The sequence below is a fragment of the Heloderma suspectum genome, chromosome 1, assembly GCF_057233095.1.
Source record: "Heloderma suspectum isolate Gila_16-S chromosome 1, 16-S_ref, whole genome shotgun sequence".
NCBI lineage: Eukaryota > Metazoa > Chordata > Lepidosauria > Squamata > Helodermatidae > Heloderma > Heloderma suspectum.
In genome coordinates this window covers 439705208-439721374 of record NC_139458.1, presented here as the reverse complement: position 1 = coordinate 439721374, position 16167 = coordinate 439705208, and the positions used below count along the sequence as shown (strand labels likewise).

Below are 16167 nucleotides of genomic sequence, written 5' to 3'. Positions count from 1 at the left end.
CGCCAGACGGTGGCTAGATGGCCACCGCGTCGTTCGGTTTCGGGAACCGGCCTCGGCGCCGTCGTTCTGAGGCGGGCTCTCGGAAAGCTGCCCCCGCGCCGGTGGCACGAATCATCCCCGGGCCCCGCGCTCGGGTGAGCGGCGCGGAGCGCGGCGGGAGGGCTGCCCAGGGCGGCGCAGAGGCGCCGGCGTGACGCTCCCTATGCGTCGCCCGGCCCCGCGCCGGACGGCCCGCTCTAGGCGGCTGACCCCGGCTGCCCGGCTGCGAGCGCAGGGCGGCCGGGGCACGGGGGTCCCCGCCGCGGCCCGGCCCCGCGCCGGACAGGCCAGGCGGCCACCTCTGCGCTCGGGGCGGCCGCCCGTCGCGATCGGCTCGCTCCTCCTCGTGCGCGCGCGCTCCCCGCATGGACACGTTTCTGCCGGGGGAACGCCGCTGAGGGGCGCGGCGGAGGGCGGATCCCGCGGCTCGCCGCGCCTCGGGCCGAGAGCGCGCCCTGGGCGAAGCCCGCGTCGGGATGCGGCCGGGCGCGGGGCGGCGCTTCCAGACGAGGCCGCCTGCCCGGTGGCGGCCCTGCCGGCGCGGCGCCCGGCTGCCCCTCCGCTTGGGCAGGGCGCGGCGCGGCGCGGCGCCCCTCAGCCCGCCACGGCCCTGGCGGAGGCGCCGCCCACCTGCGGGCGCGGCCGGGCCGCCGGGAGCCAGGCGGGGCTCGCGCCCGGGCGCCCTCGCACGGGCCGCCTCCGCCGAGCGGCTCGCCCAATGTGGGACGGGCGTGGGCGGGAGCGCCGTCCTGTCCCGAAGCCCCGCCTCCCTCGGCGGCGCCTCGGCCCGGGGGCGCGCGCGCCGGCGGAGCGGGAGAGAGAGCCAGAGCCCCGCCCTCCGATCCGCGAGCTCGCGGGGCCGGTGGCGTCACCTCGCCGCACCGCGATTGGAGCCGTCGCACGCCTCGTACGTACAGGGCGTGCGCACGCCAGTAGCCCGGCTCGCGTACGCCTAGAAGGGCCCGCAGTGCCATAGACGGCCCAGAAATCCCGGCCTGCGCATGCGGGCGAGTGAGCGCGTCCGTCAGCCCGCGTCCCCGCCCTCCGCCCTGTGGCTCTCGAGCGCGAGAAAGAAAGGGAGCGGCCGGCGCGTCGGCGCGCGCGCGCCCGCGTGCGTTCGCAAGCCCCGCCCCGCGCGCCCAGCCAGCCACTCAGGCCCTCCGCGCGGCCCGCTCGCCTCCTGCTCCGCAGCGTGCGCGCCTCGCGGGCTCACTGGCGGGCGGGCGAGCGAGGGAGGCGGCCGAGCTGAGGGGCATGAGGAAGCCGAGCGCCGCCGCCCAGCCGTGAGGAGACGCCGCCGGGAGCGGAGCCACGTAGCGCGCCGAGGCCGCCGCCGCCGCCGCCTGCTCGGCTCGGCCCGGCCCGGCCCGGCCGCCGCCAGGGCAGCCATTTTGTGCGGCCCCTTCCCGCTGCCTGCCTGCCCGCTGTCTTTCCTCCGCCCCCGCCCTTCCTCCGCCGGCCGCTGCCGCCGCGCGGCCCGGCCCGGCCCGTGCGAGTGTGGTGCTGAGGGGGTCCCGGAAGGGCGGCGGCGGCGCCTGCGGAGGCGGAGCCCGGCGAGGGAGGGCGGCGCGCGCGGCGCGGGGGGGCCCCATGGCGAAGAAGACCTACGACCTGCTCTTCAAGCTGCTGCTGATCGGCGACTCGGGCGTCGGCAAGACCTGCGTGCTCTTCCGCTTCTCCGACGATGCCTTCAACACCACCTTCATCTCCACCATCGGTGGGTGAGCGAGCAGGGCGGGCGGCAGCTGTGGCCCGCGGCACTGTTCCCTCCCCCGGCCGCCGTGGCCCCCAGGGAGCGCCTCTTTCGTCCCCCTGCACCCACGCTCCGCTCGTCACCCTTCCCCCTCCCCGCTCGAGCCCCGCATGTGCCCCCCACCGCCACCCCAGGCGCCCCTTTCACTCCACTGAGAAGTGCCTCTCGTAGGGTTGCCCCACCCCACTCACCCCTTCCTCGGTGTACTGTTCACAGTACATCCCGCGCCCAAATCCCCTGGTCAGACGTGCTTTCTTTCTCCTCTCCTCCTCGTATACCCTCCTGCCATCCCACCCGTTTTATTCCAACACCATCTTTGTTTCCAGAATATATCTTTGCGTTTGAGGCGGAAACTTTCTACAGCCAAATCCTTATTTTCACATTGTGTGGATGTTTTCAATGTGTACTCATACTCTGCTCCTGTGGTGAGAAAAGTTCCACCTGGCTGTCGTCCCTGCTCCACATTAGTGAATATCTGCCTAACTGAGTTTGTGTCCTGAATGTGAGATGACGTGTGAATACTTATAATGTACTGACTTGCTCTGCTATCTGCCAGCACAGTATACACTCCCACAGCACCTTTTGATGCTTCTGCAGGCTAATTCCTGAAGAGCACCCCACCGTGTTCCACTTCCTTCACACTGTGAGTTGGAGCATGCCTGTATACCACTGCATCTTCCCAGGACCACATCCACTCCTTGGAGTGACCTCAACATCATCCAAGGCTTCCTACTCCCACCACACCCCGTAGTGTTGATGCCGCCCTCCATGCATGGATGCTCTTCCTCCAACCTGACCCATCCTATGTCACCGTCTGTATTTGTGTGTGTGTGTTCACAGAGTATGCTTTGAACCACTGTGCCTCTCATGGGTACAAAATTACTGGCTGTCAACCCACTGTCAATTTTTGATCTCCAGTGATGTGAAATTCTAGAATGGTGTGGTGTTGATTTCAGGACTGAGTAATATAAATGTGAGAAATATTTTAGGATTTATTCCAGTGCTTCAGTTGGAGAAGGCTGGCCCAGGAGGCTGAGTTTGCCATTCTCAGAGGCATCAGAGGCTGTCATGACTGGAAATGGAATGATGGGTGTGGTGGATTTATCAGAGACCAAGAAAACATTATCTTGAAGACAATTGGTGCCTAGGTTTGGCTTCCTTTGATGTCTACCATTGCTATATTAGACAGGTGTGGCTTGGGCTAACATTAACTTGGCTGTTCTCTCTAAGCTATTTCAAGGCTGCACTGTTAAAGAAACAGTAAGTTCTTTACTGGAAAAGTTGGACATTGTGACCTGTATAAGCTATGCAGATTCTTTTCTCCCCTGTAAATGCCAAAGTTTGCATTTGAATGGAAATTGAGATCCTCAGTTTGCTGAAATCCAGGTGTTATAAACTTTCTGCACTTACATGGGGTTATGCTGGCATCTCTGACCCTAAAGGAACACCCATATTTGTCTCTTTCTTGCTCCACCTCTACTTGTAAAGTATTTTTTATGGATTTGACGTTCTTGGTAGGTGAAACCAGAACCTCTGAGCCTAGGTACTCATAGTTTTGAGTTGCTACAAAAGAACTGAGTTGAACCAGTCTTCCTTAAAATAAATAGGTTCACATGCCCTGGCTTCCTTATTATTCAAGCAAATTTCCCCTCAAGTTACAAACCGGGGTTTGACAGCATTATTTCCTGACCAGTACAGCAATTTTTCACAGTCAGTGCTGCTAATGTGCTGGGAACTCTCAACTGTATCTGTTAGTTGCACAGTTGTGTTAAAGAGATTGAGACGGTATGCATATAGCGACTACCCATGGGTTGTTTAAACCATGGGTAGTCATGACTGCATGGAAGCAAGAGAGTATGCTGGCTCCTGACAGCTCAGCTGCTTCTGCTGTGCAAAACAACCCAGAGTTTTAACCCATGTTTTTTGTTGGGTTAAAACTCTGGGTTGCTTCTCCCTCAGCTACCAGAGTGCTGGGTTTGGATGTCAAGGCGAATAACCCAGGAATTCCGCAAAGCTGAAGTGGTCGAGAGGCAGCATGCTCTCTCCATCTCTCCTTTGTTGTCATGACTAACCCATTTTTTAAACAATTTGTGGGAGTTGTGACATGCGAACCGGATCATTGATGGTCTGTGTATTGTCTGCTTGACTGCCATTTAGGTTAGATTCCCAATCTAGCTGTTAGATTAAGCTCTGATCTATAATGCTCTGTACTACAAATACCTAAGCGAAGAGGATCTAAAGAGCCTCTTGTTGACGGTGAAAGTGGAGAGTGTAAAAGCTGGTTTGAAACTCAACATTAAAAAAACGAAGATCATGGCATCTGGCCCCATCACTTCCTGGCATATAGAAGGGGAAGAAATGGAAGCAGTGACAGATTTTACTTTCTTGGGCTCCACGATCACCACAGACAGTGACTGTAGCCATGAAATTAAAAGACGATTGCTCCTTGGGAGGAAAGCTATGGCAAACCTAGACAACATAGTAAGAAGCAGAGACATCACCTTGCCGACAAAGGTCCGTCTAATCAAAGCTATGGTTTTCCCAGTAGTAATGTATGGCTGTGAGAGCTGGACTATAAGGAAGGCTGAGCGCTGAAGAATTGATGCTTTCGAGTCCCCTGGACTGCAAGGAGGTCAAATCAGTCCATCCTAAAGGAAATCAACCCTGAGTGCTCATTGGAAGGACAGATACTGAAGCTGAAGCTCAACTATTTTGGCCACCTAATGCGAAGAGAAAACTCTCTGGAAAAGACCCTGATGCTGGGAAAGATTGAAGGCAAAAGGAGAAGGGGACGGCAGAGGATGAGATGGCTAGATAGCATCACCGATGCAATGAATATGAACTTGAGCACACTCTGGGAGAGAGCGGAGGACAGGAAGGCCTGGCGTGCTATGGTCCATGGGGTCACGAAGAGTTGGACACGACTGAACAACAACTACAAGTACTTGCTGAGCAGGGTAGTTACACACTTCAGATGTTCTCCTGACCTAAATTGTGGGAAGAAGAGATGTGTGCTGCTATTCTGCATGACCTTGCCCAGGTCACAACTTCAGGATTCAAAGCTATTGCATTACAGAGCAGCATGGAAAGGCAGATGGTCTTATCTATTTGTGAATTGCAAGTCATTCTCCTTGAGGTGGATTCTTTCTCTCTAAGGTCTAATTGAAGAAAATTGCTTAGGATTTTTGTCAGGTTGCATGTATTTGAATGAATGTGAGTATTCTGTTAATCAGGGCTGGGGATTGTCAGGCCAAACCTGGCCCTCCTGGATTTCCACTCTGGCCCTCTGGCGTTCCTTCGATGGCCACGCCTCCTTTCTCTGGCCCCACTCCTTTCCTCCAACCATTGATTGTTTGGTGGTTTCCCGGCTTTTGTACAGGTTTTCACCTATACTAAAAGGTTGAGATGCCTCTTCAACGACTTAAGTTGCTGGCAGTAAGAGCTTTAAGCTAAAATATGCTGGTAGTTTTTGTGGCCCCACTCCTTTTGCCTTTGGCCCTGCCCATCACTGGAATGCACCTCCCCAGCTCCTTCAGAATTGAATTAAGCCTCTGGCTGAGTTTTCTACAAGGTGGGATATCTTATCAAAGTTGAGAGGCAACCACTTTAGAGAGATTTCATATATTGTGCAGAGGTAAACTTGGGATTTCTACAGAGCATGCACTCAACAGGGAACAACAGCTAGTTGCATCTTGATGATGATATACTTCACATTATTTTTAGATGCAAATGTAAATAATGTGATATGTAAAGTGGTTCTTAACTTTTTCTGTTGTAGAGAAAACAAGAGCCTTGTGGCACCTCAAAGACTGATAATTGTGATGTAAGCTTTCAGCAGCAGGAGCCCACTGCATGAAATACACAAATTGCTGGCATTTTTTTTTGCTCTGTGCAGTTAATTTAGGTACCGTTTGCAGCTGCCAATTGCTGAACAAGCAACTAGCTTTACTGCTGTAGAACTGAACTGTAACTTTTGATGTTTAGTTCTCCTAGTTGAAGCCTAGTGCCACCTCAGCCTTGTAAATAACCACACAGTAGAAAATAAGAATGCCCTCTAGAGAGCTAAGTATGGAAACTTTACAAATCATTTGTCTCCCCACCCTCACTTTTAGGCTACAAATGGCTAACTTAAGTGTTCCTGGGCATGCAGGCTAGTAACATGGGGTTTTTTTTAATAAGATGGGAGTGGCTATTTAGGGACCATCAATCTGACAAACATTTGAGGTTTGATATTTAGATGATGGAAGCCTGTAGTGTAACTATAACTACTAGCTCTAGAAAAACCCACACCATTTGCATAACAATCGTAGAAGAACTTCTCTCAGAGGTATGCAGCTGGATCAGGCATTACTCACTGAAAGTTCCATTCTGGCTTTCTGATACATGTCTGCCAGTAGGTGAAGTCAGGACACTTTTTTCCTGTTGTACTCTGATGCCTTCAGGCTTTGCTCCTGTGGTAGCCCTTAAACAGGTCTTAACAGACCTGCTTATTTCCAAATTGTGCAGAACTTCAGAAGGACCTACCTCACTTAGCAAGAACTGAGTTCCTAGGCTTTCTGGCTTATTGATCTGGTCCAACGATCAGGTGCATTTCTACTTTGGAGAGATATTGGATCTTCAAAATTAAGAGCATAGAGCTTTTGGCAACGTTTTGGCATACCTTTTAGCTTGCTGGTAATTTAGGACAGTTCGTTATTTTTAGTTGTGGTCCAGCTCCTGCTTGAAAAGTAAATTGCTGAGGGGAGGGCAGATGACTTCAGTACCCTAGCTAGGGTCGCTATAAATAACGACCAGTGCGAAAATCCCCAAGTCATCGTAAGTTCCCTGAATAGAGCAGAGGGTTTGTCTTCAAAGGCAAGATGCGACATTTCAAGTCTAAGAAAGCTCTGTATTGCGCTATGTGTAGAATCACGCTACAACTGCTGTCATGCATTAAGTGGAGCATTTGGTTTGCCAGTATTAGGGTGGGCTCCTGAGAATCCTCTCTTCCCACTCCGCCCCATCTGTCAAACTATTAGTTTGGTCTGCAGTTGCTCTCAAAAGTGCAGGTGGTGCTTACATGCAGAGCTATTGGAGTTCCTGTATCATGGGGGATACACATGCTTTTGGAATGTTTGGATATTAATTTCTTACTTGCCAGAGAACTGCTTGCTTAACATGGCGCAAATGCTCTTTGTTGGCTGCTAGTAAAACATGCTAGCTTTATCACGTGACTGGCTTACCATTAAATTATTTTAGCTAGTCTGTGATATGAACTTGCTGGTTTGGCTGAACAACGTGGGGCTCTTGCCCTTTACAACTACTTTCAGATATTCTACTGGCTCTGTCAATGCCCATGCTATGGAATAGTGTTTTAGGTTTCATAGGTAGATAATTCTTTGCAAGTGTTAGAATGGATATTGAGCCTATTAAATGCTTGCAGGAACTTTGAGAGAGTCTGCCTGTCTGTACACATAAGGAAGACTGGGCCGAGAGATAATGTGATGAAATAGGATAGGAGCACAGCCATGAAGGAGCCATATCTTTATCCTTGATTTCCAGAATGTATAGCTACAAAGAGCTGTTCTGTTAGCAGGGGTTCTCCAAGCTGATCACCAGGCGAACTAAGTGTCTATGAGGGCTTGTGGTGCTCGATTGAAGACACTGTGGAGCCAGATATGATACATTAAATAATATCTTAAACTAGATTAAGAAATAGTGGTTGTAGTCTTAATTTGAACTTTGCACATTGAGCAAATAGTGGTAAGAGATGGACACCTCCAAAATGGCCAAATCTGAATGTGCTGTTCCTGACTCAAAATGGCCTGGTTCAGATGTTCACCTGAATTATAGTTGAAGGTGATCATGGATTGATACGTGGGTTTGGGGGTTGGCTTACTGGGTTGGAACAAACCACTGTTCTCAGAGTTTGGGCAAAACACAGAACAGGTTTGTTCTGAAGTGGTAGTTTTCACTTTTCTCTCTTCCAAATGAGGAAGAGTGAGGAGGGGAAGTGTTTATACCTAGGGCTTTCTGCAGCTCATTCCTGATCACTCATGGTGTCTGAACTGGGCGAATATCTTTGATTGCCACAGTCCTGACATGAATCAGTATATGTTTTTCCTTTATCTTTGTATAATTTTGATGTTCTTGGTATGTAATATTTTACTAGTTAAGGTCAGTTTGGGAAAAGGGGTTCTCTTGTGTTCCATCCTTCTGTCCCACTGCAGAAACTCAGTGTGTCACCGGGGGGCGGGGGGACACCATACTTAGCAGGAATAGCTTTCCCACTACTCTGCTGTCCTGTTCTACACTCCACTCCCTGCTACACCCCTGTTGGATGTGAAGCAGCACAAGACTCCAGTTATTGTGGAGTGGGGGATGGCCCTGGACCCCGGAATGGTTCACATCCTTGCAAGCAGCAAAATCCTTGTTCATCCCTCCTGTCCTTGTCCCTAATCTTGCTGTACATAACAAATCTTCTTGACATTGTTTCTCCCGCCTCTTAAAATAGCTATTCAGTGGCTTTATCGGAATGGGAATGATGGTAGAGATCATGACTCGTTTAAAAAGAGTAAAAATCACACTTACAGTATCTCCTTATAGTACAGTTATTTTAACAAGGAATACATCTTTTATCACTGTGCCAACCACCCCTTTTCCATCTCAGAAGTGTGGAACAATCAAATCCTTATGACCAAAAGTAGTTGAATTCCCTTTGTCTTGAAAGGAAAGCTTTAAAATTGACCATTAAAATGGCTAAAACATCTTACATTTTGCAGCATAAGCTTTGTGAAATGTTGAAGGAAACTATGCGAATTGGGAAGGTATTGTTTGCTTTTAAAGAGTAGAAGGAAGGGGAAACAAACAGTAGAATTGTTGGAGAATTGTGGAGCTCTCATTGGACACAGTAAAATTTCCACTTCAGGGCTTGCATTTACTACTCTTAAAAGATCTGATCAAACTTTTAATGGGCAATCTGCTGTGTGCTGTGGTAAGGAGTTTGCTTGTTTAAGTAGTTGCTGGACTACAAGTTACAGTACTTTTGTTCTTCTACTTTGGAACCTAGAATGTTAGGGCCAGCATTTAAAGTGATTTATTGTGTCATCAGTAACCAACTGAATTAAGCATCTTGAGTTGTTGCTATGACAAAAGGCAATTACAGTTGGCATAAGTCTACATGAGAATTATTTTGCTAGATCAGACCAAATGTTCATCTAGTCCAGCACTTAGTCTCAATTATTAGTCAGTCAGATGTCCATAAGGAGCTTGTACGCAGGCAATGATAGGAATAGCTATCCCTTGTTGGTTCTCTGCATGTGGTAATTGCAGGCATACTGCCTTTGAATGTGAAGGTTCCTGTCATGATAGGTCTGACTTCCATGAACTTCTTGAATGTTTCTGTAAGCCCAAAGTAGGGTAAGTGAAGATATTCTTTCCGTCTTCCCTCCATTCCTTTTTCCTTCTGTGTCTGGTCTTTGTAGATTGTAAGCCTGGGGGCAGGGACTGCTTGGTTTGCTTATGTGTAAACATAGGGGTGCACGAAAGTCACTTACCTGGTCTCGCAGCTTGCTTCGCGGTGGGGGGGAGGCGCTTCGCTGCTCCCCCCGAAGTTCAGGCCGGGGGGGGAGGCTTCCCTCCTCGCCCGGCTGAAATTCAGGCCGGGGGGGAGGCTTCCCGCCTCGCCCAGCCGAAATTCAGGCCGGGGAGAAGTGCCCCGTCTCCCCGGCCGCGAACTTCAAAAGAAAACAAAAACAAAAACGCCCCTGTGATAGGCTACGTAACGATTAACGTAGCCTATCATGGCTAGATCTGCAAAGTCAGCCGTGATAGGCTACGTTAATCGTCATGTAGCCTATCACGGGTGACTTTGGAAAAAAAAAAAAAAGCGCGTACGCAAATGGCGGCCGCCATAGGAAGCCGCCATTCACGTTCCTTATTTGGTCCCTGTAGTCTACGTAAAGATTTACGTAGACTACGGCGAAAATAAGGGCAACGCTATTTGCGTTGCCCTTATTTTTGCTGTAGTCTACGTAAATCTTTACGTAGACTACAGGGACCAAATAAGGAACGCGAATGGCGGCTCCCTATGTGGGCCTCCATTAGCCGTACGCGCTTTTTTTTTTTTTCAAAGTCACCCGTGATAGGTTACGTGACGATTAACGTAGCCTATCACGGCTGACTTTGCAAATCTAGCCGTGATAGGCTACGTTAATCGTTACGTAGCCTGTCACAGGGGCGTTGTTGTTTTTTTAAACTTTGCTTGTAATGGCGGCGGCGGCGGCAGCCGGTCGAAAGACCGGCTGCCGCCCCCGCCCCTGACGAAGACCTGCCGAACCGCCGCCGGGACCTGCCGCTGGGAGGGACATTCGTGAAAGGTAAGTCCCATCCCGGGGGGGGGCAGGGGGGCAGAGAAGTTCTCCCCGAACAACCTTCGGAGGACCGAATGCATTGGCGCTCGGCCCCCCGAAGTTTCGGGGAGAAATTCTCTCCCATCCCTAGTAAACCACTCTTGGAGCCATTTTGGCTGAGGAGTGGCACATGGAGATAATAATTTCTCTACTTATATTTTCCGTACTTATAATTTTATGAAGTTGATTATTTCTCCACCCCAATAATCTTCTAAACTAAAAAGCCCCAACTTCCACCTTTCCTCATAGAAACCAAGTGCACAGTTGCTTCATTTACTCTTGAGTAATTCATCTTTTGGGTTTTGTTTTAAATGGGGCAAACAGAACTCTTCATGGTATTCTAAATATGGGTGTACCATATTTATGTAATGTAATCACAGCGGTTTTTTGTTCTATTCTTCATCCCTTTCCCATCTTCTTACACTGAATGTGCTTTTTGGGGAAGTTCAGTGAGTGCTATAGCTCAGTGGTAGAGCACATGTAGGCAAAAGGTCCCAGGTTCAGTCCTTGGCAGCACCTCCAGGTAGAGCTGGGAAGGTCATCTGTTCGAGGGTCTGGAGAGCTGCTTCCCGTCAGTTTCCACTTGCACTCTCTTTTTCCTGGTTTTTAACCTAATAGCAGTGGACCTGCCCTCTTATCCCATGACTACTGAATTGGCTTGATTGACGTTATCAAATACTTTGGAAGTTACCTAGGCAGCGCTTGGGGGAGTTTATTACACACTACAGACTTGAGTAAGTGTCCTAAGTCACCGATGATCCATTAATGTGGCAATATAGAACAAATTATTTTGGCCACCTAATGCGAAGAGAAAACTCGCTGGAAAAGGCCCTGATGCTGGGAAAGATTGAAGGCAAAAGGAGAAGGGGACAGCAGAGGATAAGATGGCTAGATAGCATCACTAATGCAATGAATATGGACTTGAGCACACTCCGGGAGAGAGCGGAGGGCAGGAAGGCCTGGCGTGCTATGGTCCACGGGGTCACGAAGAGTCGGACACGACTTAACGACTGAACAACAACAATAGAACAAATGATAGTTTAAGTATCTTGCGTTTCTCTTTCCATGTTGCCATTCATGCTAAGACTAAGGAGGTGGATTGTTAACGTGCCCCATTTTGCAATTTCAAGTCCTATGGGGATCACTTGAACAACAGGTATAATTCTAAGAACTCAAGATAGCAACTTGATCAGTCCAACATGCCATATATTTTAAGGAAAAAAATAGCTACTGTTTCTTTCCTGAGGGATTAATGAATCCAAGTATTCTCCTAATGTTCCAGCTACAACTTGGAGGCTATTTTTCTAATGTATGAAGGCACTGTGTAGGACTCACTTAATTTATATTCAGTGGAGCATGCAAGACTTTGATATCTCTGCATTCCTGAGTAGGAATGGAAAGTAAGGATGTATTCATAAATTCCTGATGCGCTAACAGTGCCATCCTATACATGTTTGCTCAGAAGTATTTCCCATTCCAGGTAAGTGGGTATAGAACTTTACACGACGGATTGATTTAAATCACTAAGAAAAAAAGATTGATTTAAATCACTTATTTAAATCAAGTTTCTCACTGAAATGTTTTTATGTATTTTCTGAACAGTAGTGCAAATCTGACCACTAAGCCATGTTAATTTACAGCTACATAGAGTATTATGTACGCTGTTTCATTCTTACAAGCAGGCTTTGCATCTTTCCCTCACTGTGTATATTTTCTTGCTTTCCTTTTTTTAACCTACAGAGGGAATATTTTAAAACATTCCCATGCAGGGCCTTTCTTATGACCAGCACCCATGACAATTTGGGTTAATAGCTCAATCCTTCACATGTCCCCTTAGAAATAAGTTCCATTGAGTTCAATGGGGCTTACTCCCAGGTAAGTGGGTATTGGATTGCAGTCTTAATATTAGTATGGGAATACACGAAGATGCACACTGTACAACGTTGTCTTCTCTTTCTCATTCGAGTGTTGCTCTTTCCTGATTCCCTCTATCTTGGCCCAGCCTTGGCCTCACAGAAAACAAAGTTGGAAACAAAGACAAAATGCCCGTGACAAGTCAAAGCAAGGTTTGATAATTACTGGGCAGAAAAAATCCACTTTAAATGTGGGAATATTCAAAATTTGGGGATGTCTGAGCATCCATTTTTATCCACCCTGCTATCTTGTCTTTCTGTCTTAACTCCTCTACTTTGCTTGACTCAACTCCACCACCACAGAAACACAGAACAACAGTCCTGTCTAGCCTGTGACCCAGGATGCACATCACAACAGTAAATTGTGGGTTGTTTACCCCCTGATTTGTGGGAGTGCAGAGTGTGCATGAGCCACCTCCACTTACTGTAAACAACCTCCGATTAGCACAACTGCAGTTTGTCAGTGTGATGTGAGAACCTGGACCGCTGGGTTGTCTAGCCCCTAAAGATTAACCCTGTGTCTTCACAATGTGATTTTAATCAGAGAAGCTAAAAGCCCAGAGCTTTCAAGAAGCAAGAGCTGTTAAGCTGAACAGAGCCATTTTCATGAGCTGAAGAATAGAAATTAATGTCCATGTTTGATTGGTAGGTAACGTCATTTTTTTGAGACTGTAAGTGTAGGTTTAACATAGTTATGATTTATTTATTTATTTATTACATTTCTATACCGCCCAATAGCCAAAGCTGTCTGGGCGGTTTACAAAGATTAAAACGTTTTAAAATATACAAATTTTAAAAGCCAATTCCATAAAAAAATACATGAACAGAACAATATACAACACCATATATGTAAAACAACTTCAGCAAGCAATCTCAAAGCAGACAACCATAACCATACGCCATTCCAGGATCAATTAAAACTTGTTCGTTGTTGTTGTTCAGTCGTTCAGTCGTGTCCGACTCTTCGTGACCCCATGGACCATAGCACGCCAGGCCTTCCTGTCCAGCGCTCTCTCCCGGAGCGTGCTCAAGTTCATATTCATTGCATCGGTGATGCTATCTAGCCATCTCATCCTCTGCCGTCCCCTTCTCCTTTTGCCTTCAGTCTTTCCCAGCATCAGGGTCTTTTCCAGAGAGTTTTCTCTTCGCATTAGGTGGCCAAAATATTGGAGCTTCAGCTTCAGTATCTGTCCTTCCAATGAGCACTCAGGGTTGATTTCCTTTAGGATGGACTGATTTGACCTCCTTGCAGTCCGGGGGACTCGTAAGAGTCTTCTCCAGCACCACAGTTCGAAAGCATCAATTCTTCGGCACTCAGCCTTCCGTATAGTCCAGCTCTCACAGCCATACATTACTACTGGGAAAACCATAGCTTTCATTATACGAACCTTTGTCGGCAAGGTGATGTCTCTGCTTCTTACTACGCTGTCTAGGTTTGCCATAGCTTTCCTCCCAAGGAGCAAGCGTCTTTTAATTTCATGGCTACAGTCACCGTCTGCGGTGATCTTGGAGCCCAAGAAAGTAAAATATGTCACTGCTTCCATTTCTTCCGCTTCTATATGCCAGGAAGTGATAGGGCCAGATGCCATGATCTTAGTTTTCTTAATGTTGAGTTTCAAACCAGCTTTTGCACTCTCCTCTTTCACCCTCAACTAGAGGCTCTTGAGATCCTCTTTGCTTTCTGCCATTAGGGTGGTATCGTCTGCATATCGGAGGTTGTTGATAATTCTCCCAGCAATCTTAATTCCGAGCTGTGATTCATCCAACCCGGCATTTCTCATGATGTACTCTGCATATAAGTTAAATAAGCAGGGTGACAATATGCAGCCTTGTCGTACTCCTTTCCCAATTTTGAACCACTCAGTTGTTCCATGTCTGGTTCTTACTGTTGCTTCTTGACCCTCGTACAGGTTTCCCAGGAGACAGGTAAGGTGGTCTGGTACTCCCATCACTTTAAGAATTTGAGAAAAATAATGATCCTTCCCCAAAATACTGACAGTAAATTTCTTTGGGTGGGCCAGGAAGTCACCACAGGAGCTCTAAGAACCCCTTCTTCATATGTCATCAGTGCAAGAAACTGATAAGAAGGTCCAGTAGGAAAGTTCTTATGGCCAGACTTAACATATTTGACATGTAGTTTACCCTTACATAGTTGTTCATTAAAAAATAAAGAGCCAGTGCAGGGGCTGGGGTGAGCCAAATCAGGAATGTGTGGTAGATGGGCTTTAAGCCTTTGCCCCTTCCATGGTCCCAAGTGGAATTGGCTCTACCCCACACTTCCTATTTGCAATGGGAGAAAGGTTTCCATTGGCGCCAATGGCAGCTTTCCTCCCATTATGAATAACAAGCATGGCTGGGCCAATTCCAGTTGGGGTTGTGGTATGCCAAAGGCTTAAAGCCCCATTCTCCTATAGCAGGGTTGGGAAGCTAGGGGCTTCTGGGACCAATTTCAACATCCTTGACCCCGCCTCCTGAGGGGTGAGGGCTGCACCGCCACTGCATGTCGCTGAATTTTGGCAGCGGTGGCAGCAAAACAATTAGCGGTTTGCCACCACAATTTGAGGGCAAGCTGCAGATTGTTTTGCCGCTACAGGACTAAATATGGGGGTAGTGGGTTCTCTTAAAGCCAAGGGGAGCTGAGGTTCCCTGCAGGCTACATATTGCCCACCCCTGTCCTGTACCATGGTCCCGACCTGACTTGGTGGCTTGTGTTGGCTATTTTTTAAAAAAATCTAGTATGCAAGGGCAAACTGTGTAACAAGTGTCACATCTAGTTTGTCCTTTAATAGTTGTTGCCCAGCTTTGGAGTAGCTGCTGCTTACAGTTTGGTAGAGCTGTGTTATGAAGGTCTCACGTGAGCCTACCAGCTTTAAGGAGGAGGTGGTTAGGTCCGTCCTGAAAAAAAAAAAATCTAGACTCCTCAATCTGTGATAAGTATCATCCTATGGTATTTAGATATTTAGCTACTGTTAGATATTTGATATTTGTTTCTAGCCTTCTATTTTTGAGCAAGGTTCTGGAGCCAGTTGGTGCCTCTCAAATCCAGGTAGTATTGGAGGATACTGAATACTCTTGATTCATTCCAGTCTGGATCCAGGGCTGGTTTTGGGACAAACAGTCCTGGTGGTTACCTTGGTGGAAGATTGATACCTGGGAATAGACAGGGGGAGTGCAATCCTGCTAGCTCTCCTGGATGTCTCAGCAGCTTTCAATATGGTATTCTTCTGGAACACCCAGATGGGTTGGGCTTAGGGGGCACAGTGTTATGGTGGATCCAGTCCTGTCTGGCTGGTTGGTCTTGGCACGTGATGTGGTGCTGGGGGTCTTCTCTTCATGTGGGCTTTGGGGCATTATAAGGTTCCACATTGTTCCCCATGCTATTTAACATCTGCATGAAACCACTGGGGGAAGTCACCTAGAGGTTTGGGGTGCAGTGTCACCAGTATGCAAATGACATGCCACTCTACCTCTTGTTACTGCTTACTAATCCCAGGAAGGCTGTGGAACTCCTGAATACATGTTTGGAGGCAGTTTGGGGATGGATGAGGGTGAACAAGCGGAAGCTTAATCCAGAAAAGATTAAAGTACTGTGGGTAGGGAAATGTTTTCATCTGGATAGAGAGTTTCAGCTGGAGTTGGGTGGGACTGCACTCCATCGGAAGGAACAGGTCAGTAGCTTGTGGGTCTTCTGGACTTGTTGCTGGTTGTGGAAGCACAGGTAGTGACACCAACCAGGAGTGCCTTGTACCAGCTTGGTACATCGTAGAATCATAGAATAGTAGGGTTCGAGGGGCCTATGAGACCATGGAGTGCAACCCCCTGCTCAGTGCAGGAATCCAAATCAAAGCATCCCTGACAGGTGGCTGCCCAGCTTCATCTTGAATGCCTCCAGGGTGCGAGAGCCCACCGCCTCCCTAGGTCATGGGTTCCATTGTTGTATTGCTTTAACAGTCAGGAAGGTTTTCCTGATGTTCAGCCGGAATCTGGATTCCTGTCACTTGAGCCCATGATTTCGTGTTCTGCACTCTGGCATGATGGAGAAGAGATCCTGGCCTTCCTCTCTGTGACAACC

The 16167-nt window shown here is 48.5% G+C and overlaps 1 protein-coding gene across 1 annotated transcript in view; it reads left to right on the top strand.

Moving 5' to 3' along the window:
* Positions 1-1594: 1594 nt before the first annotated feature.
* Positions 1595-16167, top strand: part of RAB10 (RAB10, member RAS oncogene family) — a 54278-nt gene continuing 39705 nt past the window's right edge. Inside the window, exon 1 of the mRNA XM_084829555.1 lies at positions 1595-1756. Within this exon, the coding sequence (XP_084685681.1) occupies positions 1630-1756 (127 nt within the window). The 5' untranslated portion in view covers positions 1595-1629. The remainder of the gene's footprint in view (positions 1757-16167) is intronic.